Source organism: Tauraco erythrolophus, chromosome 18, assembly GCF_009769465.1.
Source record: "Tauraco erythrolophus isolate bTauEry1 chromosome 18, bTauEry1.pri, whole genome shotgun sequence".
In the NCBI taxonomy this organism is placed as follows: Eukaryota; Metazoa; Chordata; class Aves; order Musophagiformes; family Musophagidae; genus Tauraco; species Tauraco erythrolophus.
Window position 1 is genome coordinate 591,318 of NC_141482.1, and position 26,927 is coordinate 618,244.

General features: G+C 46.7%; 3 protein-coding genes across 7 annotated transcripts in view; 1 reads left to right on the forward strand and 2 right to left on the reverse strand.

Moving 5' to 3' along the window:
• Positions 1 to 1,801: 1,801 nt before the first annotated feature.
• NFS1 (NFS1 cysteine desulfurase) lies at positions 1,802 to 14,680 on the reverse strand. Of its 3 annotated transcripts, none has more exons than XM_086622905.1 (13): positions 14,598 to 14,680; positions 14,387 to 14,426; positions 13,530 to 13,646; positions 12,831 to 12,914; positions 12,009 to 12,161; positions 10,904 to 10,997; positions 8,830 to 8,964; positions 7,588 to 7,745; positions 6,110 to 6,215; positions 5,844 to 5,925; positions 4,395 to 4,478; positions 4,181 to 4,270; positions 1,802 to 3,548 (listed from the first exon to the last, which is right to left on the reverse strand). In XM_086622905.1, the coding sequence occupies exons 1-13, from the start codon at positions 14,678 to 14,680 to the stop codon at positions 3,485 to 3,487; spliced, it is 1,290 nt and encodes a 429-aa protein (XP_086479031.1). In that variant the 3' UTR covers positions 1,802 to 3,484. The 3 variants fall into 3 exon arrangements, with proteins under 3 accessions (XP_086479031.1, XP_086479030.1, XP_086479029.1); XM_086622904.1 differs by having other exon boundaries at positions 14,387 to 14,454; positions 14,578 to 14,680; XM_086622903.1 differs by having other exon boundaries at positions 14,387 to 14,680.
• Positions 14,681 to 14,787: 107 nt separating this feature from the next.
• On the forward strand, positions 14,788 to 17,204 carry ROMO1 (reactive oxygen species modulator 1). Its single transcript, XM_086622996.1, has 3 exons — positions 14,788 to 14,828; positions 15,304 to 15,434; positions 17,013 to 17,204. The coding sequence occupies exons 2-3, from the start codon at positions 15,304 to 15,306 to the stop codon at positions 17,119 to 17,121; spliced, it is 240 nt and encodes a 79-aa protein (XP_086479122.1). The 5' UTR covers positions 14,788 to 14,828; the 3' UTR covers positions 17,122 to 17,204.
• A 1,525-nt stretch (positions 17,205 to 18,729) lies between these two features.
• The window catches only part of RBM39 (RNA binding motif protein 39), a 30,750-nt gene continuing 22,552 nt past the window's right edge, over positions 18,730 to 26,927 (reverse strand). For 2 of the 3 annotated variants that reach the window (XM_086622890.1, XM_086622889.1), the window contains exons 13-17: positions 23,979 to 24,011; positions 22,783 to 22,858; positions 22,512 to 22,617; positions 19,818 to 19,896; positions 18,730 to 19,721 (exon numbers count right to left, since the gene is read on the reverse strand). In XM_086622890.1, the coding sequence (XP_086479016.1) occupies positions 19,621 to 19,721; positions 19,818 to 19,896; positions 22,512 to 22,617; positions 22,783 to 22,858; positions 23,979 to 24,011 (395 nt within the window). In that variant the 3' untranslated portion in view covers positions 18,730 to 19,620. Of the gene's footprint in view, positions 19,722 to 19,817; positions 19,897 to 22,511; positions 22,618 to 22,782; positions 22,859 to 23,978; positions 24,012 to 26,927 lie in introns of those variants that run through there. The other variant, XM_086622891.1, reaches the window with a different exon arrangement.

The window sequence follows — 26,927 nt, forward strand, 5'->3', positions numbered from 1 at the left end:
TACACAGGACATTTTAAATTAAAGCTTGAGGGAACCAGCACCCTTTGTGCCAATTCCACCTTCCTCCATGCATTACGCTTTTGCTACACTGCTAGTCTGGCAACATTGCCCCACATCCCAGGCTCTTTGCTTCTCCAGCACCCTAGAGATACCATTCTGTAACCACCACCTCTGATCCTGTTCCTTTATCTGTACAAGGATGTGTTTTGGATGAATGAACCCAGGTTACTAAATGATTCATACTACTTCATATTTTCCCTTCTGATTACTACATGTCAACTGCAAGCCTTGTTTCCAAAACATTTAGAAAAATGTTCAACAGAAATAATCCTCACAGAAGCCTCGGAGGAATACTCTCCTCATTCCTATCTGTACTTAAAATCCGTCAGTCAGCTACGATGTGCCTTATTGATCCTGTATAAAACTAAATTAAATACCTTGTTTGTTTTTTATTACCCCTACTCAGCACAAACCTGCTTTGATTGCTCACTAGTATGAGCTTTTCTTTGTGTAAGAACATCTTTCACCAGTCTGTTCTTATTACTCTGTTTTGGATAGAGAGGAGGAACATCAGCTGCCAGAGTGCTCAGTTCTCCCAAGCACTCAGCTGGTCCATTTTAAAAACTGGCATTTGCCTTCTTCTAGGGCAGGACTTCATTTACCATTCTGAAATTTAATCAAAACTGTCTTTAGTGGAGATCTCTTAAGTCAACTATTTGGGACTCAGCTTTGGGAAACTCTTTTCATTTCAAAGCACAAGGCATATGTATTGTTAGCAGAAGCAATTGGACTGAAAACAGTTGGACCATGACTGAAGTCACATCAGAGAAAAGAGCAAGCCCATCAAGCAGGCAGATACCGAAGATAAGAGGCCATATTTTGTTGGGAGCAATACCATTTCTGTCACTTTATCATTTTAAAAAATCCCCAGTAAGTTTATGGGGTCTAATTCTGTATTATCCTTCCTGAAGAAATATTCAGTAATTTTTCTAGTTAGGTGATATGCCACATCAGCGTTAAGAAACACTACAGTCCATCATGGAGGATTTTTTGCTCCCCTTGTGTATTACCTAACCTTCTTGCACTGCTGGAAATTTATTTTATTCCTGTTTGTCACACTGTTTCCATTTCTATGGCACTTGCAAAATGGTGATGCTAAATCCTCACCTTCCTGGTATTGTCACCTTGTATTATTAATGCCCTGTAGATGGCTCCAATTAATTGCAAAAAACCCCACAAAACCTCACAGCTCCCTCACTTCTGAGTTACAGGCAGTTCCGTTTGTAAATATTCTCCTTCCAAAGAAATTTACTTCCCCGTACAAAAAGCTTCAGCTGCATTCCGAGGCATACAACTGGATGTTCATCCTTGGCATTACTTCTGTCATGGTGAAAAGTATCTCCACTACAAATTTTTCCTCATTTTGTCCTGTAAGCGTTTTCAAACCAACATTTGCTAACAGCGTGAATGAGTTGCCCAGACCTTTACATGTAGAATTTATATTTTAAATCTTAGCACATAAGAGGTGCTCAGAATGTTAAAGATTTTGGGCTTTCATTTCTCAAAATAATCACAATTTAAGCTATTTGAATTAAAAAAATAGCTCAGATCAGGCATTGAATTTGAGAAGGATGATTCATCAAAAGTCAAATATCAGCCTGAAAGAGCTTCTAACTGTTCAGAGAAAACTTGTGAGTTTCTCTTTCTCTGTTCTCTAACAACCGGCTGCAATTTAGCAACACAGTGATTGTGCTACATAGTTCAGGCCAAAACGTGGACCCGAAGACAGCAAGTAGCCAAGTTTAAGTCTTACATGTATTTTTTTTATCATCCATGAAACACAAAGAACAATTTCATAAACATATAGTCCTCAAACATGCTGGGAAAATGTTATCACACACTTAATCCAGAAAACATATATTGCCCAAGGATAAAACACAGTACAAACACCACCTCTAAAACCTGTTTATGCAGGTGGTAGTTTCCAGAATGTTGTGATGAAATATAAGGTGCCAGCCATACAATATTGAAACTGCTAAAGCTAATAATTTCATAGGACAACTGAGGATTAGCTTTGCATCACACAAAACCAAATCTGTCCAAACAGATTTTGTGGTAACGACAACAAAAAGAAGAAGCTTCTGTAACACAATCCACCTTGTGAGACTGGGCTTCAGCTTTTGCATTACATGGTTCATCCTCGAGGTAGATACCAGCCAGACCTGAAGACGCACTGTCTATAGGGTGCGTTACACTCAGCAGCTAAAACAGCATCCATCGATCAACAGAACTCATTTGAGAGCTGTCTGCTTACGCAACGGGAACAAAGGCACTTCGTAATACAGGGTTAAGTGTCCTACTGGAAAGATCAACAAAGGAGAAACTCTGGTGTGAATTATTCTCATCAAACCCTTTTTAACAGACTTTCCCCCAGCATCTGCAGGGAACGGACTCTCACGCTAAGTCTCCAGTCAGACAGAAGTACAGGCTGTCATGCAGGGAAATCTGGGCAAGACTCCCTAAAGTGACAGAAGCCAAACTCTGAGTAACAGCCAAGGACTCATCACAAGTGGAGAAAAACACCCCAAAACAACAAAAACCCCAGACTGCATTAAGACATTGCACTTTATCTGCTCTCCCCACCACCACCACCACTCATGTTCCAACTACACTAGTACTGCAACTGGAGCTGACATATTCTGCCTATCCCTCTTCCCCAGTCTTCCAAGTTTTCTTTCCTTACTTAGAAAAAAATTGCATGGAAAAAACCACACTGGAGGGGACAGCAAAGTGCATCATCATCATGTCGTAAACTCTGTAACGCAGAAGGATGCTATGGATTAATGCAAATTTGTCTGCACAAGCATCACTCAAAAAAAAAATATAAAACCAAGGAAAAAGAGCCAAAAATAGTCAGTGTGAGAAAAAAAAATATTGTTCTTAACTGCACGTACAAGTTAACTGTGAAGGCACATAGCCACACCGAGGCATCCTTTTCCTCTAGAAATGCCAAGCTTCTTCCTACCTGGGAATTTCTCACAGTACAGCACATCCGAACAGCACAAAGCTGGCTGCTGTTGCAGGACACCTGCCTGGAACAGGAAGAAGGAGAGGCCTGGCGATGGATCTGCACTGCAAACGGAACAGCTACAGGGGTATTTTCCACTGAGAAGCAACAACCTCTCGTCAGGATTTCAGTGGCCCAGGAGCAACGCACTGATTTCTTTTTCTTATTAGAAAATACATTTCTGAATAAATTATGTTTTCGCATAAATTTCTGTGTGTCGATATAAACGCAATGAGTGTTACATCATCCTGCCTTTCTCCAGGGTAATGACTAGTTTCATTTGTGGCTTCTTAGACTTTGTGATCAGAAAGGGTAGTTTTCCAGTCAAATTGCAAGTGCCGAAACCCAGAAGTGCTGCACAATTTGTTCAGGAATGTACAGAAAATGCACATCTAGTCCATGGATAGCGATGTTTTCTCAGTGCTGAGTCCATTTAATGCTTTTGAGGTCAATTCCATCCTGCACCATCTCCCAGAGAGGGCTGTAAAGAAAGGAGAAAAATGAGGGCTATCTAAAATGTGCAACACCACATTGACAATAATAACCAAACAGACAACTTCATCAACATCACGAGAAATTGGGAGATACCTATCTACCCATGTTCTCCTTCTGGAGGTCAGCAAGCTTCAGACAACCAGTCCTCAACTGTGTCCTCAGCCCAAAATACCAGAGGTGACAGGGCAGGTGCTCCACTTCACTTCCTGCTCCCACTTTGGGCATAAAGTATTCCTGCCTCTTACAGACAGAGCCCGCGCGTTTGACACTGTAGAGGGGAGTCAGGAATCTTCCAGTTTCAACAAAATAAAACAACTGAGTGATACATAAACACAGCAATACCATCTCTGGCTTAGCAACTTCTAGGTGCTGCCCTACTCGTATTCCTTCCCTGAGAAAGGCAGGATCTGAAAGAAGGTTTGTTATCAGGTTTGTTTCCTTAAAAACCTGTCACTGCTGTTAAGATCAGGCCCACTACCTGCTCTGGCAACACTGCTTGCTTATATACAGAAACACCACCAGATTTTTTTAAGCAAAAAATTACTTTCAACTAAATCCAGCTCTTCAAATGATTATCATACTGACAAAGTCTTTACGTTCAACAAGAAGATGGCTCACCTCATTTCCCTCAGCCTCTTCACGTGCTGTATGCACTTCTGCACCGTGTAATCTATTTCTTCCTCCGTGGTGAAACGACCAATGCCGAATCTGAACCAAAAGAAAGCCATTAAAGACTAGAACAACATGCGTATGGAGGGGCAGAACAAATCCAACACCTACTTTCAGCAGACAAGAACAATATTTGGAAGCATGGGAAGACCACTCCACTCACCTTATAGATGAGTGAGCCAGGTCTTCGTCTGTTCCGATGGCCCGCAAAACATAGGAAGGCTCCAGAGAAGCTGACGTGCAAGCACTGGGGAAAGGGAAGGCAGGTGAAGTTCACACTTCCGTTCATGTAACACCGCTACTCTCCTCCAACAAAGAGCAGGTCACTGCCAGACACTGAATATTACTATGACTCATTACAACCACCTATATCAGTTTTGCCAACCTCTTAGAAACCACCAGTGAGGGCAGTGTTTCTGCTGCCAAAGAAAAAGAATGGAAGGGGCAGGCATTAGAGAGGAATGAGGGTAATAAATAAGGAGCATGAGATAAGAAGAGAGAGCACAGATAACTCAGTAAGGATAAACACAACGCCACAAAGAAGCAGCGGGAATGCAGACTGAGAGGTAGCTGAAGTGAAGGCCGTGAAAAAAAGACAACGGAGCCAAGACAGAACCAGCCAGAGATGGCAACATATCAACAGGAACAGTAAAAAAGAAAAAAGACTTCACAAGCTGCTGTTTGGCAGCAGAACAAATCAATGGACAATGGTGCAGAGGAATCCAGAGCAAGATCATCTAGTTACAGTCATCAGTAGAGAGAACTTCCATCTTGAACCGGTGGGCAAAAGCGCTTACATGTCCTCACTCAATTTTCAGTGAGCAACATGCAGCACCAACCGGAGCTGCTGACAGCTCTCTGCTGCACCAACCAGAGCCTCAGAAGAGATTTTCCAATTACAGAAGCGTTCCGCTCCATAAGACTTTTTCTTCAGAGAGACTTGTTCTTCCTGTGCCAATGTATTTCTGACTGAGATACGCTGACCGCTTTGTCCTCACAGGTGAGGAAAGGGGTCATCTCTGCACTCCGTTAACTTCATCATAAGTGTCAACTTTGTCTTAGCAACAGAAACGTTACTGGTCACTCCTGTGGAGTCAGAGCTCCATAAAAGTGCACTCAATTTTCTTTCTGCTTTTGCATTACACACAGGCACCATGAGCGAACTTAATTCAGGTATTCGTGCAGCCTGGCTAGATTCTGGTTGCAATCTGCCACTTGTGTGAAATCCTGCTGACGGACAGAAGCTGCTCGAGTGCTGGTAGGCTTTAGAATGAAAGTGTCACCAGCAGCTACAAGTCAAGGCTACTCAGATTGCAGGTAACCAGTCTGCAAGGCTGGCAGGTAGCAATTTCTATGTCAGTTCTTTTGGCTGTGTTTGAGATTTTTTTATTTTTTTTTTTTTCTTCTTTCGGGATGAGTAACTTTGACCTTCATTTGAAATGTGCCGCTTTAGAGGAACACCATCACAGAAGACAGTCAATGCCAGGCCAATGCATTAACTGAACACACAAACACTGGGCACAGAGGAGACCATCTTTAGTCTGTACCTCCACTAGCAGACGTTATTTGCTCTCCAAAACACACCGCTATCCTTCCCAAGCATTACACCTACCTTCCTGAAGACAGAGCCACGTCTTTCAGTGCCATCAGAAGGCTCTCTCCTTCCACATAGGCAAAAGATAAATTGATGCATCCTACATACAAATAAATGAAATTAAAAAACCAAACAAACAACTTTCATCAGCTGAAACCTAGGGCAAATCCTACCCCATGTGGAAGTACTTGCACAACGTGTAGCGAAAGTGCATCATTCAGTCGTGGCCATGAACACTGGGGGGCAGAACAGTTCCGGCAGGCTCAGGATTTTGCTAACGTTACCTGGGTAGCGATGCTCTCTGTCTCCGTTCATAACCACATCAGGAACTTCACTCATTATTTTTGTAACCAGTCGCTCTGCCAGTCGTGAGATTCGCTTATGGTCATACTAGCAAAGAAATTAAAAGAGAGACCAAAATAACAAACGGTGCACAGTTTGACCTCCCTCAAACTGCTTTCTGTCACCAGCCAGGAGCAGGCTGAAGTAGCTGGGTTTGGTTAGACTAGGGAAAGAACACATCTGAAACTTAAAAAGAAACTGTCAAACTCTGCTTACTCTAGAGACTGTTTTAAAAGAGAATTATCAGTTTGGTCCTGGCTAGCTCAGCCTTCAAAAATATTCCAAACTGGTGAGAAAGATCTATATATACAAGCTGCCAAACTGGCTTTCATAAAAGCACCGAGCTCTCTGTGCTCAGTGCTTCTATCTGTCATCATACGTAAGATGACGCATTTTGTAGCACGAGGACGGGCACCTATTATGTAAGTGCCCCTTATATCCCTAGAAGCTCTCAGCCTGCACTACATGAAGACAAGGACTTGCAAATTACTGTGAACTCAGCTGCTACAACGCGTAACCTATGCAATGAGAACTGCCTGTGTGCAGGGTCTCATTCTAGAGTGGAAAATGAGGTCACTTATGCTAAAAAAGCAGTAAGGTATGGGATCAGCTCCAGTGCACAGAAACAGCCACATTACTTGGTCTAGAAATGCAAAAACTCTGCCAGGCAAAGAGAAGAATCCAGATCTGAGGCTCGTGCAGAATTCAGGCCCTGCAGGCTCTCGAGCCTCTAACAAGGCTTCCACCACCACCCAGATCTCTGCCTGCCTCCCAGGAAGAAGCCTGATCCTATGCGTACAGATACCCGGCTTATGCATCCCACTGGCACTATATTAAAGGATTTTTAAATTCCAGCTGTAAGGGATGCACTGGTGCCCACAAACAGACAAAGGAGCACACAGAGGCTTAGGCACCAGATCTAGCAGATAAACTTTACTGTCCAGGCAAGGGGAAAAAAAAAATTCTTAGTTGCAAAGCTGCAGTAAACTTGATCTACGTTTCATAGGTATGACGATGGGCTAGGAAGTCTTATTTCTTTCAATACACATTATTAAACATGATATATTATTACATATATAAACATGATTTATTTGTTGTCAGAGATGCCGCTAAGACACAGGTGCAGAATGGAGAGATGAGTATAAGCCCTTAAAGTTGTATTTCACTAAAACTGTCAGCTGTAAACCTGCTGTAGAAAACCATGATTTGAACCACTTCAAGAAAAAAAAAAAACCTTAAGCAATCTAAACCCCAATTTCCAATTACCCAAAAACATCGCTGAAGATCTCAAAACATTTACTTAATGTTATGACACAAGAATTCAGGCACATGGACACAAAAAGGCCTACAGAATCCAAGACCTAACTAGCGCCACTACATTATTTTCTGGAATCCAGGACAAGTATCTTTTCCCACATACCTCCATCTCTTGCTGTGCCACTTCACACGCTGCCCCCAGGCCCACGGCTAACGGAGTGGGCACAGTCCCAGAGCGCAGCCCTCTCTCCTGGCCTCCCCCGCTTTGCAGGGGCTCCAGCCTGACACGCGGTCGGCGGCGAACATAGATAGCACCGACCCCTGGAAAACAAGGAAAGCTCACAGTTCCGACATTATAAAAAGAGACCCAAGGTTTGGAAACATTCCTTGTTTCCAGAGCAAATACAGATTTGGACACTACACTGGAGAAAAACGTCGTGAACACATACGGAAGCACAGTATTTTCTAGGAAATGGTGTTTGTTCCCACCATTCGTGCTCCTCTTCACTCAGGCTCCCAGAGCTTCAGCCATGAGGGAAGCTCAGTTTCTCCCAGTGTGCTTCAGCCACCTAAAGACAAGGTACTTCCCTCACCCATCGCTGAAGCACGTCCCTTTGCGCTGTGGTTTTTGTGTGCAGATATTTCGTTCATGGATGTTCCCTTACTGACTTCCAACTGAAAGCTCTGGAAGAACTCCTTTCCCTGGCTTCCCAGGCCAGCACCAGTCCCAGGAGTCCTCTCCCTTTCTTCTCATCAGGGAGAACTCACCAGCGGCACCAATTTCCAACAGGTAGATTAGATGAGCTGGTTTTGACAGCCAGCCAATTTCCCTCTCTAGTCCTCTTACCTAGAAGCTTGATTTCCATGTCTTCACGTGCCTCAGCGTACCTAACGAGTGACTGTCATCACAGGAAGAATGGTTGCAACTTCTGGTCTTAAGAAGCTGTGAAAATTTATGTTTGTCACCTGCCCAAAGTTATTGGTTGAAAATTGAGTCCTTGTCCAGAGACACATCTTCGGCTCTCAGAAGAGCTCGTACAGAAACAGATAACATAAAAAAATAATAATTCTTCCTTTTGTTTCTGAATAGCACAAAGAATAGAGCAAACCTGATTTCTGTCTTTCTACACCCAGTGCTACAAACTAAATGGACCATGACAGTGATAACAGCTGAACTTTTACTCTTTGAGAGTCAACTAGAAAACCCATAGTAAGATTTTAAACCCCATTCTGCAAAGAAGATGCAAAAATGACTTGCTCCAAAATCAGTCCAGTACTAGTCTTCGAACAGTTTTCCACGGTTTAAGTACCAGTAACTCCAACAGGTCTGACCTCGTACCTTGTGTAGTTACCTTAAGGTAGGCATGGAAACAACAATTCTCTAGAAAAGCACTTCACTAAGTACCTTTGGGCCCGTAAATTTTATGGCCACTGATGCTCATTAGATCAATTTTCATGTCGTTGACATCTATCGGAATTTTACCAATTGCTTGTGCAGCATCTGTGTGGAAGAAAACCTTACGCGCACGGCAGATCTCACCTGTAATAAAAACACAAGAGCAAGAAAATCCACATCATCTCATCTAATCGTTACGATTCCAGTGATTCCAAGCAAGAATCTAACGCATCGGTTTGTAACAGGGACCAGTTCGGAGGGGACAGAGGAAGAAGTGGGCGCTGTCACGTTTCCTTCACGGCAGTGTCTAAAGCCGTGCAGGAGCTATTCCAGCTGAAGCCTGGCTGGGCACAGCTTTACGTAGTCTGCAGGTAAGACCACGGTGAATTTTTTCGTTGAGAAGATGAAAAGTCTTCTGCTCTGAAGAAGTGAGATTGTTTCCAAACCCATGTCTACCAAGTTCAAGTACGAATAGCTGCACAGGACTCCACAGATGGACAAAATTAAATATTTTTTTCTTGATTCTTTTTCGTCTCAACACCGGTCTAGTACAATCCAGCCTTACTTTCAGGTTTACACTCATCAAGTATATTCATGTTGTTTCCTCTATTTTCGAAGATTTGCAATACTGGGCATCAAAAACATTCTCACAACTGTCACTAGTCCTCACGCACGCTGATTACTCCCACTTGAAGTCACTCCAGACTGTAATCAACATCTTTGCATCCAGAGCTAAGATACACTGAGGAACAGAACAACGTGACGTTCACAGGCAGTGAACTTGAATATTATTTATTTTTGTCATCAAAAACCTCACGACTTGTCTTCCACAGAATCCGTACCTAGCACAGTTCCACCCCAGACCTCTCCTTGGCACAGCAAGTCCAGTGTTATCTTTCACAGGAGACATTGTCCTCCTGTAGTCCACCATGCTGGCAGGGCCTTAGCTCAGCTCTGCCAGGCCCCAGTCCTGGCCATTAGACCTGTTACCAAGGTGTTAGAGAGCTTACTGTGGTAACCAGAGCTTGGCACCAGGTATCTCCAGCATTTAAGTGTGAGACAACAGTAACGGCCTTGATAACATAAGCACAGGAGGAAAAGTGAGTCCTCAGGTCTGTAAGCAACTCACTGATGCTCAATTAGGTGCTAACGAAGAAATATAACCTGAAAAGCCTTGGAGAAAATGCTGTTTTGAAGATAATAATTAAAAAAAAAACCCAACAAATGCGGCAGCTAAGCAAGAGGAAGATCAGCTGCACGACAGGTAAGATGCCTGTCACAGCCTGGGAAAACAAGACGCTCCAGAAACATGCCGTATAAACTCCAGGGAAGAGGTCAAAGCCTAAAAACTGCCTGAAAACTCAAACGTATTGTGAAAGGATATCTTGAATATGAAGGAGGGGGTGTGTTTTGTCACTGTCATGGGAAACGTTATCAAGGAATCACCATGGGATCCTGGGAGCTGCATATGTTGGCCACCTGCTCACCCTGCCTGCTCCAACGACCCTGGTTCTCCAGCTCTCCCTTCACCTGCTTTGCCAGACTGCCCGGAGGTTCCTATCTCTCCATCGGCCTGCTCAGAGCCTGGCTCACCCTCTCCCTGCCTCCTGTTCCATAAACCTGGCTCTTCAGTGGCCTTTTGACCTCCAAAGCAATTGTTCTCGACCGCACATGGCAACACTGGGGGGAAGAGGTGTCTAAGTGTGGTGGTCACTATCCCCTCCCACCCCAAGTTCTGCACATTTCTCCTCTTAAACACCACAAGCACTCAATAAACCTCTGTAGTATGTAAACGCATCGGGACAGGTATTCTGTGCAATTTTTTCATCCATTGTACAATTCATAACGAAACCATGCTGCTGATCTGTACTACAAGGTTGTAATTGCTGCAATATTCACTGTCAAAGTACTGAATTTCAGCCTCATTTCTCTTTAAAAATAAGTTTTTATTTGGAACAGCATTAAAATTTATTCTTTAACTATACTACACCTCATCTTTTACACCAGTAGCACTTGGCTATGAAAACATTAAGTACAATGAAGCCGAACACCAGCTGGCCTCTGGAAGCCACAGGGCACTTACCAATGTCATGAATCGGCTGCTTGACTCCTATTTCATTATTCACAGTCATGACCGAAACCAGACTCGTGTCTGGCTGGAAAGCAGCCTCCAAATCCTGGTGAAACATTCAGACAGACAGAAGTTGTGATTAAAAGCAAAAGCAAAAGATTCCTGAGCACACCTTCAGTTTGCTTGCAAATCTTAACCACCAGCCCCTAACCAGCACACTGCCAACAAACCCCTCGGTTCTGACACACGGTCCTGGCGAGAGCACTAATCCACGCGAACACGAAATTGTGGGAAGAAGAGGAGCACGATCAGTTGCATTTCTGCACATCCTAACCTTGGCACGCGCCGTGGCACCTGCCCTGATTAAATCAGGTCAGTACAGGCTTTTGCTACGTCTGACAGTTCCTCTGGATTATTGTCTTCAGTGGATGAACCACCCGCAGAACAGCTTCAGCCACACCTGGCCGAAGCGAGGCTGGCTGCGAAGGAACGTGCAAAGGGGTCTCCCAGCAAAGCTCTCGGAGAACCTGTAGCCATTCTGTGCCTGCAGGCCTGATCCCCCCACCCCGCCATGTACACGCGACATCTCCCTAGGCCTGACAACGGGGCTAGAAATAAAACTGATGCTGTCCCATGTTACAGGACACAAGTGATGAGATAAGCAGAGACAACTTCCAAATGGACTGTGGCACTACACCCAGAGGGGCAGTTCATGGACAGCAAGCAGAAGGAAGTATCGTAATCGCTGCATCTGATGCCTCGAGCAGCTCAGGTCAGGAAATTTCACTGCTAACTCCTGTATCAAAGCCAGCTCCATCCCAGTCATGTACTGGGCTCTCTACAGAGTATGAAACAGCTCCACCTGCACGGGTAGGAATGACAGCAGGTGAACGCTGGCATCAGAGATGGATGTTTTGGCTAAGAAGAAGTCTAGAGCACCAGACGGGACAGAAAATCCTTCTCAAACTGTTATGGAGATTTGACTGTGACTCTCACTCCACCTTGTAATATTTATCACCCTTTCCTCTTTATTGTCCAGAGGACACCAAGTCCTCTTGAGCATCAATTTGAAACAAAACCCTCATCTGTTTTCACTTTCCGTCAGTAAACGACCTACCTTCAAATCTATGAGTCCATTCTTTTTAACAGGCAGGTAGGTGACCTGGAAACCTTCTGACTCCAAGGAACGGCAAGAATCCAACACACACTTGTGCTCTGTTTGCGTAGTAATGATGTGCTTTTTTCTGGATTTATAGAACCTTGCAACTCCCTGGCAGGCACAATCCATGAACAAGAAATCTGCCATTAGACCACTGAAGAAAGCAAGCTTTACATAAGATGATCAAACCCAGGAAATTACCATTTGGACCTTCCCTGTTTGCCCCAAAATCATGAATCTAAAAGTACTGACATGTAATTCACACCACATATTTCCACCAGCACTCATTTTTCAAAGCATCTCACTTTTCAAAAAGCCTGTGAAAATGTTAACCGACATAAATTCCAGACACTATTAACAGAAATGCTTTTTAAAGAACATTTGCAACGGAGTCATACACAACGAGAGGTCTGAACAACCACACATTAAAGTTAAAACACTACCTCATCTGAGTGAGAAAAAAGTTCTTAATGAGCATCTCTACTATATTTCATGATAAAGATTTTAATTATGAAAGCAGAAGGATTGTATTTGGTGCATGCAAGATAAACATTGAGAGTATTATACTCTGTCCTCGAAACCACGTCCTGGGCACCACAACATCCCAGTATTTCCTCCATGTATGTAGCAGAACACCAGAAGGAGTAAATCCAGGAACTCAGTAATGCAACTGCTTGTTAACTACATCAACATACTAACATCTACACTGCTGAAAGATGAGTACAGTTCCTTGGAGCATAATCCTAATGTAAAAAATAACTACCAGGATAAACCTTTTACCTTAATTGCCATATTATTTGATTCTGTTGCACCACTGGTAAATATAATTTCCCTTGAATCAGCTCCTACTAAATCCGCAACTTGCTGTTTAAAAAGAAACACAAATTTGATTTGTTATGATAAATACAATGAATGCACCGTAGCAAAACACATGCAAAACGTTTTCAAGAGCAGCCCTTTGGGCCTCGAAAGGATTACAGCTAGTGTCTGTTAGCAAAGTTACGCTACGGGCACAACGGCCTAAATATCCGCATTAACACGAAATGCACCAGGAGTTCATAGTCGTTCGCAGCGGTGGTGCTGAACACCAGCTTGTCATAACAGAGCGTAAAAGTTGAGAAAATCCCAGCCCATATTACTTCCAAACCAAACGACAAAGACCGGAACCTAGGGCTAGGAGAACGATAAAACATGCAGCTAGCCCAGCTACTGCGGCAGCACACTTGTGACCTGAGGAAACGGAAACTCCCGAGGCACTTTGCCTGAAGGACTGGTTTGTGCCATTTCGGTTGCTCTCATCTCGCTGCTTTTTCTTGCAACAAATCTGCTGAAGTACAGCTGAGCAAAGGGGCAGCTGCTAAGCCCAGCCCACAGAGAGCGAGCTGACTACAACAGTCTCATCATGGCTTTTGATTTCCTTTCGGCACTGAATTTCCATAGCAGGAAAGCCGCTGTACCTGCGGAGAGCCCAGGACTCACCCGCCTCGCCCTCTCCATGGCGGCCTCGCTCTCCCAGCCGTAGGCGTGGGTCCGGGAGTGCGGGTTGCCGTAGTAGGCTGTCAGGTACGGGAGCATGCTGTCCAGCACTCTGGGATCCTGCGGGACACAACCAGCCTCAGAGACGGAGAAGAAAAAGCACCTCTGTCCCCTCTGCACACGCGTGTCCTCCCCCCGCCCCAGCACAGCGGCACGCCTGCTGCAGTGCCCAGGCTCAGCTCAGGTCGGATGTCACAACTTGAGGTTACTGCACGTTCCATGCAACGTAGGCTCTGACAAACACGAGTATCCAGCAATTACGCTCCGCGTCCTCGCAGACAACCTCCACCTCCACTGAGACGATCACAGAAGAAGGGGATTTTCCGAGCAGAAGAAATACAAAGCCTTAAAAACTCGAGAAAAATTACGCAGGGAAGTATTTTGGTTGAACGGGTCTCTTGCTGCCCCTCAAAGCAATGCCCGCCCCGTCGGGCGCCGGTGCGAGCCCCAGCGCGGCTCTGCCCCGCTCCCGCCCGGCAGCGCGCCCGGACAGCGGCAACGGGGGGGCGGGACCCGGCGGCTGGCGAGGCCATCGCCGTGCCGCAGCTCCGAGGCCTTTCGCGGACGAGCCGGACTTCCCGGGCCCGAGCGAAGTGTCCGGTTCCCGCGGGCTCCACACGGCGCTGCCTCACCCGCGGCCGTCGCGGGGAACGCCGAGCGCTCCAGAACAGAGCGACGAGAAGCAACGTTCGGTTCTCCCGTTCCCCGGGGGGAGACCCGTGGGGCGGGGGCGGGAGCGAGGGCGGCCCGGCGGCTCCGACACCGCGACCCGCGAAGGCGGGGCGAGGCCCGGCCCTTACCAGCGGGGTGGTGGCCTGGACGTCCATGTAGAGCGGCCGCAGGGCGCCGTCGCCATCGCCGCCGCCACCTGAGGGGAGGGGGGGAGAGATGGAGGGACGAGCCGCGCCAGGCGCCCGCGGGAGCGGCGGGACCGCGCTCCGCCCCGCGCCTCGGGCTCCACGGCCGCCCCCCGCCGCAGCCGCAGCCTCACCCTGTGCCGGTCCCGGTCCCGGTGCCGGTCGCGGCGCGTCCGCCGAGAGCCGCCGCGGGGCGGGCAGCGCCCGCAGGGCCGCCCGGCTCCGCCACAGCAGCATGGCCGCGGCGCGGGGCGGGGCGGGGCGGGGCGTCTGCCCGCCCCTTCCGAGCGTCACCGCGCGCGCCGGAAGCGGGCCGGGGCCGGGGCCGGGGCCGGGGCCGGAGCGGTTGGCGGCGGGAGCGGTTGGCGCGGCCCGGGCGAGCGAGGTGCGGGCGGCGGCGGCGGCCCTGCCCCCCGGCGGGCCCGCGGCGGAGGCCGGCGGCTGCCCGGCGCGGCGGGGCGGGGCGGGGCGGGGCGCGGCCGGGGCACCCGCGAGGGGGCGGCGGCGCTCGGGGCCCGCCAGGCGCGAGGCCTTGTGCCGGGAGCCCCCGCCCCGGCCTCGGGCGCCCGGAGGGCGGGTTCGCCGTCCCGCTCCTCGGCGGCGCCCCGGGCGGGCGGGCCGGCAGCGGGGGCCGTGCCGGGCGGCGCCGTGCGCTGCCCCTGGGAGCCCGAGCGCGCAGCGAGGTCCCGGGGCGGCTCGCGGAGCGCGACACGGGCCGCCATCTGGGCGCCGGCGTTCCCTGCCGGCCCTGCGCGTACGGGGGGCTCCGGGGTGCGCGGGCTGCGCTCCAGCCCGTTCCGTCACGGAAGCGCGGCAGCCAAAGCGGTAAATCCCTGCGGTTTCTGCGCTCTCTCTCCCAGATGCCAGTGACCGTGGGCCCGTACGGGCAGTCGCAGCCCAGCTGCTTTGACAGAGTGAAGATGGGGTTCATGATGGGCTTCGCAGTGGGCATGGCAGCAGGAGCGCTGTTTGGCACGTTCTCCTGCCTCAGGTACGCCGTGGAAACCGTTCCGTGGACAGCGTGTGACACAGAACAGCCGGAGAGAAACTCTCCCGCGGTGGGATTGGGAAGCGAGGGGCAGGTCTGGTCCTGTGTTGGCTCCGGATTAGCCACCTGCGATCCTGCTGCCAGCACCGGCCTCCCGTGGGAGAGACTGGCCATGGCGCAACGTCACCTCTGGGTCAGTGGTGCACGAGGTCGCAGTTCCGCAAACCTTTTCCTGCAGCTTGTAAGGGAGGTTGCACTGGGAAGGTGAGGCTGTCAAGGATCAGCTCCAGGAGGAGCTGGATGAATTTCTTGTACAGATACACCTGCAGCCTCTCCTCACTCTAAAGCTTCCTGAGGAACTCTGGAAGCTCTCGGCCGTCTGCGCCCTGGTTGCTTTGGGTATCCCGTCCCCCAGTGCGGAGACAATAGCTGTGCTGGCCCCGAGGCTCAGGTGCAGGAGCGTGGGCAGAGCTGTGGCTGGCCCTGGCGCAATCCTGTTGTGAATCAGAGAGGGACAGTGTTCCACCTCCCCCCAGCACGGAAACAAACAACGCTCGCTGCTCCCAGTTAGCCCTTGCACTGCTCTCACTGGTTTTGGCACGTTATCCATGAAATAATCCATTGCTGAAATAAGCAGAACTCTTTCTGCCTGAGGTTTTTTAACTGGTCGTTAAACGTGGGCGATCACTTGGTAGGGAGCCAAAAAGGTGGAAAAGGCACAAAGTCTGATTGGGTGAGAGTGTTGGGATCTGTCAGATCCCGGGCAGTGTGTGAGGAGCACACCGGAGCAGAAAACACAGATTCAGGGTGTTCAGACAGAACAGGGACCGTGCTTCCGTTGTACTCGGGTGACACAGCTACGTTCCTTCTGCTGCACTGTTTTGAGGGAAAATCCCCATGTTTTACAAAAAAGTGCATTAAATTCCTTAGACCCTACAGTCACTGGAATGCTTAGAATCCAAATATTATGAGGGCTTGCTGAGAAGGAACAGTTCTTTTCCCTTCAGTCTGACCCCAGGTGAGTGGGAACTGGAGAACAGAAATGCCTCTGGATGCTTCCAGGCCTTTCAGGTTTCTCTCATGTTAAAAACAGTGTCAGTGTTAAACAGGAACGTAGTTTACAACCTGGTTCGAAGTTGGCTGTATTAAAAACACGGCCACTGCAGCCAGACAGGATGCTCATGAAACAGCTCAGACCCTTTTTATTCTCTGCCAAGTCAAGCACTTGGCCAGCACGGTTTTTTCCCCCAAATTAAGGGTATTTGGGGCACCAGCAGGTAAAGCTGTTCCTGCTCGTGGCATGGCAGTGTCAGCTGGTACCACTGCAGGAAAAAACCCACGTGGGCCATTGGTGAGGGTCCCTCAGGGACCCCCAGGAGAACAGCTCTGTTGGTGGCTGCAGTAGCTTGGGCACAGGGCACTGCAGCCCATCTCCTTGGGCAGGCAGGAGGCACCATCTGAAACGTGCAGTGAAGAGGAGGTGTTTGATTTGGGCTGATTGTATCGGGTGTTTTCTGCTGCGTGTCTGTCACCTGTCGGGCATCAGTTTTTATGTAATTCTTGTGTTTCTCTTTGTCTCAGGATTGGCATGAGAGGAAGAGAGCTGATGGGTGGAGTTGGCAAAACAATGATGCAAAGTGGCGGGACGTTTGGGACATTCATGGCTATCGGTATGGGAATCCGCTGCTAACCTGGCGCTTGGGTGTTATCCCGGAGTGCCCGGTCCAGCTGTTCCTCCTCTGTTCCATAATAAATTCTTTCAATACCTGGAAATGAGAGCTCTTCGTGAAATGGAGCACCATCTGCCTTGCTCTGCTGACCGTAAATGTGCTTTTTACCCCATTTCTACTTTCCCCCACGACAATGGGAATTAATCCTTGGTACCACATTAAAGTTCCTGCTTCGCGGCGTACGCGCACTGCGCATCTCTCCCTTTGATAGCTGGGAGGCTCACGTGCCCGGTGGGTGAATGTGGAGCCGCTCCAGTGCATTCCCATCTAGGAGAGTTACCGTGTGGCTTATTCAGATCAACTGTCAGACTTCTCTCCTCTGACAAAAACAGGTGGGTTGAAGCTGGCCCCGTTTCTGTATTCTGGGTGGTACGGGGCAGGCACCTCAGCCAGAAAGACCTGGGCAAGTCTGTCTGCAGCTGAGGGCGAACCACAGCAGCTCAGGCACCTTCTGCCAGGCAGCCTGGCAGCACACGTGCACGGGACTGCACGGCTACAGGTACAGCCATGCTCCTGGAGCTGGAAATAAGTTGCTGGAAAATGGAAACCAGCTCCCACCATGTGGCAGCTGAAGGTACTTTGTGGTGAGTCCCAGGGATGACCTCACACCAGCCATGGGAGAGGTGAGCAATGCCTTCCCTAAAGCTCTCCTCCTCTCAGGACTCACTGTGCTGCAGTTACTGTGCTTCCAGCACAAAGAGCAGAGTGTGACCATGCCACCCCTTGCCCAGCTCTGAAGGTGCAGCCTTACCCCCCCGGCAAGGCGGCTCTGCTGCAGCCCCTCCAGAGCAGGAAGGGCACAAGTGTGGCTGCAGCTGCCTCCAGCGCTGGGAACCTGCAGGGAATTTCTCCCTACCGTTCCCCAGCCACCATGGCACTGCCTACAGCTGAGCTGTGGTCAGTGCTGCCATCTCCTGTCACTTGCCTTCTGAAACAAGGCTTTGCTCCAGCAGCAGAACCAGCACCTGTACAAGTGCTCTCTCCCCAGTTTTTTTAGGAGAAAAATGCCTATCTGCCACTGAAAGCCTGCTCTCTGCTGTCATGCAGCTGAGCAGCCTCAGAAACTCCACCAATGACAACCCAGCTACTCTCGGCAGCTCAAGCCTGACTCCAGCTGGGACCAGTAGACTCTACAACCTTTGTCAAACTCCACTTTTATTTATTAGCCAGTGGTTAAAAGTGACAGTGAGGGGGGAAAGGGGTACTAAGAGGGCAGTGCACTGGGGCAGGCTTCCCTACAAGCCAACATGAATTACTCCGACATCCTTACCGCTCACAACCGTTTGAGGGATGGGGCCATGGGCAGGGGGACATCACCTCTGGAAGGAACCTGCAGCAGGCCTGAGAAAGGGCAAGAGCTGCCCCTGCCCTGCAGTGGGAAAACCCAACCACAGCTGCAGTGCACGGAGGGTTCAAACCAGCAGGAACCAGCTCCTGCACTTCCTCCTGCAGGAGGAGCGTCCCAAACATTCACCATTTCAAAGCATCTGTCACTCGCCTCCACTCTGCAGCACACGCTGTGTAAGCCACATCAGGAGAGAGCAGAAATAAAGCTTCATGAAGGCCTTTTTAAGAGAGTTTTATTTGAGTGGTTCTTACAAAGATTGTTGCAATATGAAAGTCTTTGTTTGATAGAAATATCAAGCTGTCTTGTCAAACACACTGAAGTAACCCAAAAATATATTTCAGAGCTCACAGAGCTTAAAAAGAGCAAAGATTATATGCAACCAGAACAAAACATGTTTCTGTATTTCCCACCCATTTTCAGACTCGGCTGAAATCCTTCAACTGCGCCACACTGCATACATAGAAACTCATCTGGAAATGCAGAGATCGTTTTGTTTGGAAACTTAGACACACCTCACACAGTATTTACAAAGAAACTTTTACAGATACGTTAATCAAAAGTTACCATCGAGAAATAAAACCCTTCGATCCTTCTACTCTTACCAAATATTCAGCACAAAGCAAGCTGAGTGGCTGTCTACAGTCAGCTTTCAGTAGCCTTTGGAGTTTTCCATTTATACAAAACACTAAATATGTCCCTTCATCAAGTCTATCTCTGATATTCACCTTTAGCAGATCACCTACATTTAGTGAAATGTAAAATGTAATTGCTGCATTAAAAGAAAGGCTTGTGAAACATTAAAAATGTCGTTATGTCCCATCTGCCTTTTACAGAGAACTTGTTTTCTATGAGCTACTTCTCAGTTCCTACAGATCACCTTAGTAAATGTACAAGAATTACAAGGCAGAACAAGAAGTCAACAGCTTTGTATACAGTGGAAATGCTAGTTAGGGAGAATGAACACACTGCATTTCTGCTTACTTCATTTTATTTTTAAACGTAGCAGGAAGTGTACACAAAATGACATTAAATCCGTTCGTTTTATCTAAATAAAAGATAACTCAATCTTCCTCCAAAAAATAACTATGTACAAAACTGACTAAATCCATCTTCATCGTCGAACAGGAACCAGTAGTTGGGTTGCAGTCATAGAATCTGGGAAAAGGCTATGGTACGTTGGAAGAGGTACATAGGCTGCTGTAATCATTTTACCTAATCAGAACATAAAAAAAAAAAATTACAATCTTAGTATTTGGTCACCTCTGTAACTGATGAATAAATGTAGGTGTCTCCAGGAAGTCCACTCACCTGCAAACCACCTCCCATGCAACGCGTTGACCGCTGCGATGGCGGCGGCGATCGAGGGACATTTGACGTACACGTTGCCCTGGAACACAGAAGCGTCGCAGTCCGTTAGAAGCTCCAAACGTCCCACATGGTCAGTTCTCAAGACATTTCTCCCCTACACGGCTGTGAAGGAGGCAAACCTGCCTTGCTCTGTTCCTACTGGTATCAACTGGTTGTGCAGAATGACCATGAGAAAACGCAGTGGTGCACAGGTTTTTTACTGACACACATTACCCAACTGTAACAGCCATCTTAGCACGAAACTTTTCTAAATACAATTTTTCAAAACAGACCAGATGTTGATTTCAGATCAAGCCCACAAGTAAGAGATTTCTTACTTGCTCGTGACAACCCTTCAAAGAGAGCATTCAACAGCTCGTGACCACAAACCTCACATGAAGCAAACACACGGAGGGTCTGGCTAGCTCTACTGCAGGGTGGCCACCAAGTTCTGTCAATCACCACAAATGCTTCACCAGACACGCAAGTTCCTAGTCTGGTTTTCACAGGGATTAAGCACTCCCCGTTCCTCAGGGCAGGAAGGATGTCCAGCACCTCAAGATGACTGGTACTGTAAAAATTCTCCTATGTGAACTTCAGCACCAGTCTGTACTTGACTGAGATGAGTGAAAAATCCATCACAGCAGGGCAACAAGAACTTAAGATGGTACCTAGCATGAACAACAGGCTCAACTTTCAACTTTGCCAGAGATATCTCAAGTCTTCCATCTGCAAATTAAGCACTAAACCAGTCTAATCCAGAGTACTGCAATATTCAACACCTGCAAGACACACAGATGCCCACAGAAACGTGTGTGCACTTTTCTGGCTGCTGGCTTAAAAATAGAACACTACCAGTAATTCTTGAACCAGATCAGATTCTAGCTGACCGGATGCCACAGGAAAATACATTAAGAAACAGAATCCAGCCTTCTCTTCGGCAGCCTTTGCCAGCCTGACTAACTCCTGCCACTGCGATCTACCTCATTCCTTCTCGGAAGGAAATCTGAGATCAGGGGCTGATGTTGACAGCACTGAGCAATTAACACACAGAGTTCTGTTCTCAGCCTCCCCCTGCACAGGCATCCACGCTGCTTAAACCCTGGAATGACATACAGCAACACAAAGCTTTAGTCCTCCTTAACACACCAGAGTGTAGCCCAGTGTGACATATGACACCACGCGTTCAGCTGGGACTGCAATCTTCTCACCCACAATAAAAAAAAAAAAGATGGCAGATGAAAACACTTAAAAGATAACACGTATCTTGTGTATTTTGTGTCTGGGTCATGGTTGTGCTACTGTGACAGAATGTATTTATTGTGACAAACAGCTAACTCATGATACAGTAGCCGTAATGTTTTCTTCTAAATCCACTTGCTAACATGAACCAATGTGCAGCTGTGTTCACGCCCCAAGTGAGGTATGCTGAAGGCTGCTGCGTTTTTGGGGTTTGTGGGTGGTGTTTTTGGGGGGTTTTGTGTGTTGGGTTTTGTTGTTGTTTTTTTTTCCATCTCTTGGAGGACACTGTTTTCTCTAAGATAGTATCAGACTAATATACTGTGGGGAAGTTGTGTGTCTCTCATCAGCCCAGTGGTCCAACACAGCAGTGACCCTGCAGACTACAAAACGCTAGGAGAGATCGCATGCTGGTTTGTGTACCAGACTGCAGCTCATGTCTAATCCAACATTCAGTAACCCACGTGAACGGGTTTCAGGTGACAACAGTCTTCTGTAGAAGCAGCACAATGACCACAAAGGTTTGGGAGTGCCAAGTCCATCACCAGGGCAGAACAATCCATCTAAGCAATTACTGACAGGGACGGTAGTGTAGATTTCAGCTTCCAGGGTCTGATGGTTAGAAATAAGCTGACTGTGAGAGTGTTTGGAAACTGTACTTCGCTTTAGGCTGTGAATTCTATAGAAAAGGGGTTCAGGAAGGCCAAATCTGTTTACAGACCTTCCACAGTTTATCTTCTAAGAGCTGAAACACAAGGGAAGAGAGAACTAGTCTGGGGATTGTATAAACAAAGTGAACACAGAAGAAAAGCAAGCACAGAAGAAAAATGCACGAGCCTTCTTAAGATGCAGGCTGAGTCCCTCAAACAGGGATTAACTTGAAATAAAGTCTGCATCAGCAGCCCTCCTTCTGCTCCTCCCTGTTATAACTCCAGGTGTTCCTACCACAAGGCTTCGACACTAGTGAACACACTTGTTTCCAAGCATGGGATGAGGCACACATTTCACTGCACACCTCCAGTCTGCTGGAACAGTGTCCTTTGCGCCTGTGTTCTCCAGAAACAGAAGAAAATGGAAGTCCCTGGCTTTTGGGAAACACACAGCTTCAGGGGAAAGCCAAACACCAGAACTGAAGAGGTCAATACTCTTCAGCTTGTATTTGCACCATAACTTCAGCTGTGCAGATCTGTAAGAGCAGGCTGCAATACCAGAAAACTGCTCTCATACCTACATTCCAGCTACACACAGTGATGCAAAACGGGAGGCAACGACCTACGTTCTGCAAAAACTCCAAAGTAACTTCAATAAATTGAGATTCAATTTAGGGGAAAAAAAAGTATTTGTAATGCTCCCTCTATACACTACATAGCAAACCCGCCCCAAACCTGCTCAGTGTCTCCCTGGACCCAGGCATACCTGAGCTGAATTTTTGTCTACATAGATGTGGATAACTCCTCCATGTTTGTTACATTCCTCGATCACATCATCTTTAATTTCTGTATCCCAGCCAGCTTCTTCTTCACTGCAGGGGTAGAGGAAGAATAAGACAGAGATGGAATTGTTATCACTCGGACAAAATTCACCCCAAAACCCATCAAAAAAACAAAACTCTGCAACATTCTAGTTCCTTTCTCAGATGATGAAGTTATCAACACATGCCAAACAGAAACAATGACAAATCACTTACGTCTGAGGATTAAACATGTTGGAAAGCTGGAAGCACTGTGTTGCAAGAGGCTGTACAGAAGCAGCTGCAGCCAGAACTGTTGTAATGGAAAAAAACAGTAACAAAAGTAAGAATCTGCCATGTATGGCTCCAATTCAAATGAGTATCTTCTACCTATTCTTTAGAAATCCCAGCATTCAGCAGTAACAGTAACAGTTCTAACTGAACACAATTGAAGACAGGAAAGCAAAACCGTAACTAGACACTATGACAGAAATTTTAAATTGATCAATAGAGAAAACAGCACAGATGAACCACCGCTGAAGCTGTAAAGTGAACAGATAACCCTGCACATGGATTTTGACAGATTTCCAGTTTAACCGTTTAAATGCAGACACAGGCATCTTCACACGCATCGAAAAATTCTGCCTGAGTTGTATGCCAGCAGCACCTTGAATTTTTTTTCTCCTCATGGAAGCCAAGCAGCAGCTGGGGATGGAGTGGCATCACCCCATCTGACTTCATGGGAAGTGACAGACATCTTTGAGAATTCTTAAAATATATTTTAAGCACTTTGAATTATCCTTCAAAAAAGTGCATCCATACTTTTGTCCCTTGGAAATGCGTAACGTAAGAAATTTTTGACCACTAAAATGATAAACATTGTAACTGGGGAATAGATGTATACTCTTTCCCAGTAACTATGAAATTCCTGTCATTTATTGTTGCTCATCATCACAGTTATTTTATTAACGATGTGCACTGTCCTACAGGCTGCAAGCTTCTGTTAACTCGGCTGTGAACAGCCCCCTTCTCTCTACACACAGACGCTAAGGGTTGCGTAGTCAGAGTAAAGTGGTGACTAATCCAGGGACAGTCATCTCTGACTCCTGGTTCTCAAATAACCCCTCTAGTCCCTGCTTCTAAAGCAGGGAAAAAATCCCACTCCCAACCACATCTAAACCCACAAAACCAAACACCCACATGTTTTCTAGGATTAACATACGGCTGGGGAATGTTACCAATGCTGAGGAAACACTGCAAGGAGAAGGCCACGTGTGTAACATACATCCTGTTCTTTTCAGTCCATACTCGATACACAATTCCTACAGGCACTAACACAACACACTTTCTCAGGCTGTTGGCAAACTCTACACCAGAACCGTTCACCTGAAACAAAACCTACTGGTGACAAATGGTATCAAATGTTGGTTTACCTTCATTCTGCTGAGACAGTCTCGTTTGCAAATCTAAAGAAAAATATGCAGAAGTTAATTAGTATGCTTGCTATTACTGTATCGTTACCTGCCAGCCAGATGGTTTAGCTCGTGTTTTTGTGTTTAAGAGCTTGCTCAAGTACCTCAACCCACTCTCACTGCTCCTCTCTAGTTGAGTAGTTTCACTAATTTCAGCTTCTCAGCTGGAATATTCTGTACTTGACAGAGACTCCACTACCACAAAGGTAAGTATATTTCAAAGAGAAATAATACCTTAAAAGGAAAGACATGACCATGTCCTTTAATTCATTGTATGGTTTCCACTTTGCCTTTGCTGTGCTTGAGCTCTTTGTTAAGATGCACTTTGTTCCACTGGAAAAATCATTACAGCAATTCTTACAGGCATTACAAGTTTGGCATCTTTACTAACAGAAAGCATTTAAGCACACAGTTATCCAAATGTGACATTCTGAAAGCAGTTATCAAACTTAATTACAAGAATAAGAAGGTACTATTTCACTTGTTACATGTCCATATAAATGTCACAGTGACAGAAGTTACTTTGATATATTTCTAGTTCAACACATTTTCAAGTGTTCAGAACATTTAATTTGGCAAGAAAACACTAATTACTTGTTTAATAACACATAGGTGTCCCGATTCGAAGTAACGGGAACGGACAAATGCAAGCTTTCCAACCATTTCCAAGTCTATGATTCCAATACTCAACATCTTTAAACCAACAGACAACTTTAGAATGCCAGGAATGTTAGCATCAGCCTCTTCATTTATGTTCCAATGTAACTCACACAAACACAAGGAGTCAGAATACTCAAGATAACCACCATCTTAATTCACTCGTTTAGAAAGCAGTGACGGACCCCAAGGAAGCTGCCAAGTTTACCTGGAAATACCCGAAGGTATCTGGTATCAACATACTTTCTCCCTTTCTAATAAACTCTCTTCCACAACACTGGGGGGACCAACAGGAGTGATTTTTTTTGCTCTAAGTTTTAGGCAGTGAGAGGCCCAAACACTTCAAGTGCCTTCCCAAGTGACTTCCACAGAAGAGCACACACTGGGAGCCATGCTGAAAACTGTGATGGAAGAAACAAGCTCTGAAGGTTGAGCTGTAACAAGTATTGGCTATACTCAGCTGGACCTGAACACAAAAAATCCTCAACTCCATAGAGGGAGAAATACTACAATGGGGAAGGACTGTCTTAGCCTGTATTCTCTCCAGAAACCGCATGGATTTGGCCAAATCTACAACTAGTTACCTAGTTAATTACTACCCAAAATTATTTTGTAAAGAAAGTTGTTAAAAAACAATAGTAAAGCCCCAAATCTCCTAAATCATTCTAATTAGATGAGGACAGAGACTTCTCCCTCTGCAGTTCTGACACAATTGCACGTGTACTATGCACAGCTGAACTCGCCTGACGCTGGCCGGTCTGGGGCTCCATAGCCCCATGGTCCAGGCCACCTGCACCAAGTGCAGCACGCCTACACCGATCACCACTTCGAACTGTCTAGGGCCAAGAGTCAAATTTGTTCTAAAATAGGAAATCAGCTAACAGTATCTTGCAGCCACAAGTTTCATCGGTTAATGATCTGCCACCTCCAAAACACGACCCCCGTCCACCAAATCTGCAATGGACTAACTGAATTTTCCTGTGGCTCATGACTGAAGAATGGTCCTCTCCTCTCACTTCTAAATTCACTTACAATTTAGAACATCCTTGTCGCTCTTCACTGTCAACTCTTGTTCTTCCCTACGTGCAGCTTTAACTAGCATGTGGGAACTAAAGTTCTCACATGGCAAGTTAAGATCAAAGTCACTTTTTCAGTATGTTCTGTACACATAACTAAGAGTGGCGAGTTCTGGTGTGACTAAGTAGTACATGCTTAGTACAGAGAAGGCAGAAATATGGAAATATCTATCGAAGTACTTTGTGTCTTAAAATGAAGTTGCACGAGCAAAAGCCTGCCGTGTATGCCTCAGTTTCCTAAGTAATTACTTAGAACAGCAGATCAAATCGAGGTCCTGGATGGTAACACCTCGTCTGCTGCAATAGAGGGACGAATATCTCCATCTTTTTCAGAAACAGACAGTTCCTTCCCAAAAGGAAGGAACGTTTTCTCCCACAAAGCATGAGAAGAATGTTCTATAGCGTCATGGCTATTTTAAGTTTCAGATTTTCAGACAGAATTTACTAGAGAACAGAAAGTATAAGCTACAACTGCTTAACTGCACTTCTTGCTGGAATTTCTCCATGGGAATAACTTTGAAGTTCTCAGGTCTCCCATAAAACTAATTCTTTAGCTTCTCAATTTTAGTTTGATTCAACCCATCTTGAACACAGGTGACCAGAACCGCTCACAAATGTGCAGGCAGCATCTCGGATGCTCAAGTATGCGACCTCCTAAACACAGCTGCCCTTTTGGAAACGCATCACACTGACAGTTCATCTCCACTCACTCAAACTGGAGCATTTAGGCAGCTCCCAGGCTATGTAACTAGGATTTGTTTCAATTCTGAACAGGTGAACAACGTCGAACACCCCAAGAATCCCTTACTAACAGCACCTCTGTATTCACTCACCTCACTCCTGCTCTTGCTGACCACTGTTATTTAGGTAAACGTTCAACAAGATCAGCCAACACCTGAACTTTGGCTTCAAAAACAGCCCCCAACCTTCCCAGCTTTCACCTGAACAAAAGAAACCCCTCCTTCTCCGAGCCAGCTTCTTTACACATCTGGTACTTCCTGTTCTACCTACTTCTCTGGTTTAATAACTTCAAAATGACACAAGTCAGAGTTTGGAGAGAAGAGGTTTACTACTGCTCCTCTGGCTAGGAAAGTCGGTTTTAGCAAAGATTGTTAGTTTTTAAATGTGGCTTCTCTGAAAGTCTGCTATACTTTATTCTCCAGTTTATCCATCTCTA

Bases quoted from the DNA above. Each gene is read 5' to 3' on its own strand.
- NFS1 (XM_086622903.1), bottom strand. From the start codon at position 14,680: ATGCTGCTGTGGCGGAGCCGGGCGGCCCTGCGGGCGCTGCCCGCCCCG. The intron at 12,915-13,529 runs GTGAGTCCTGGG...CTTTTTAAACAG, and splicing joins CCATGGAGAGGGCGAGGCGG to CAAGTTGCGGATTTAGTAGG. The intron at 10,998-12,008 runs GTAGGTCGTTTA...ATGTTTCACCAG, and splicing joins ATGGACTCATAGATTTGAAG to GATTTGGAGGCTGCTTTCCA.
- ROMO1 (XM_086622996.1), top strand. From the start codon at position 15,304: ATGCCAGTGACCGTGGGCCCGTACGGGCAGTCGCAGCCCAGCTGCTTT. The intron at 15,435-17,012 runs GTACGCCGTGGA...TCTTTGTCTCAG, and splicing joins GGCACGTTCTCCTGCCTCAG to GATTGGCATGAGAGGAAGAG.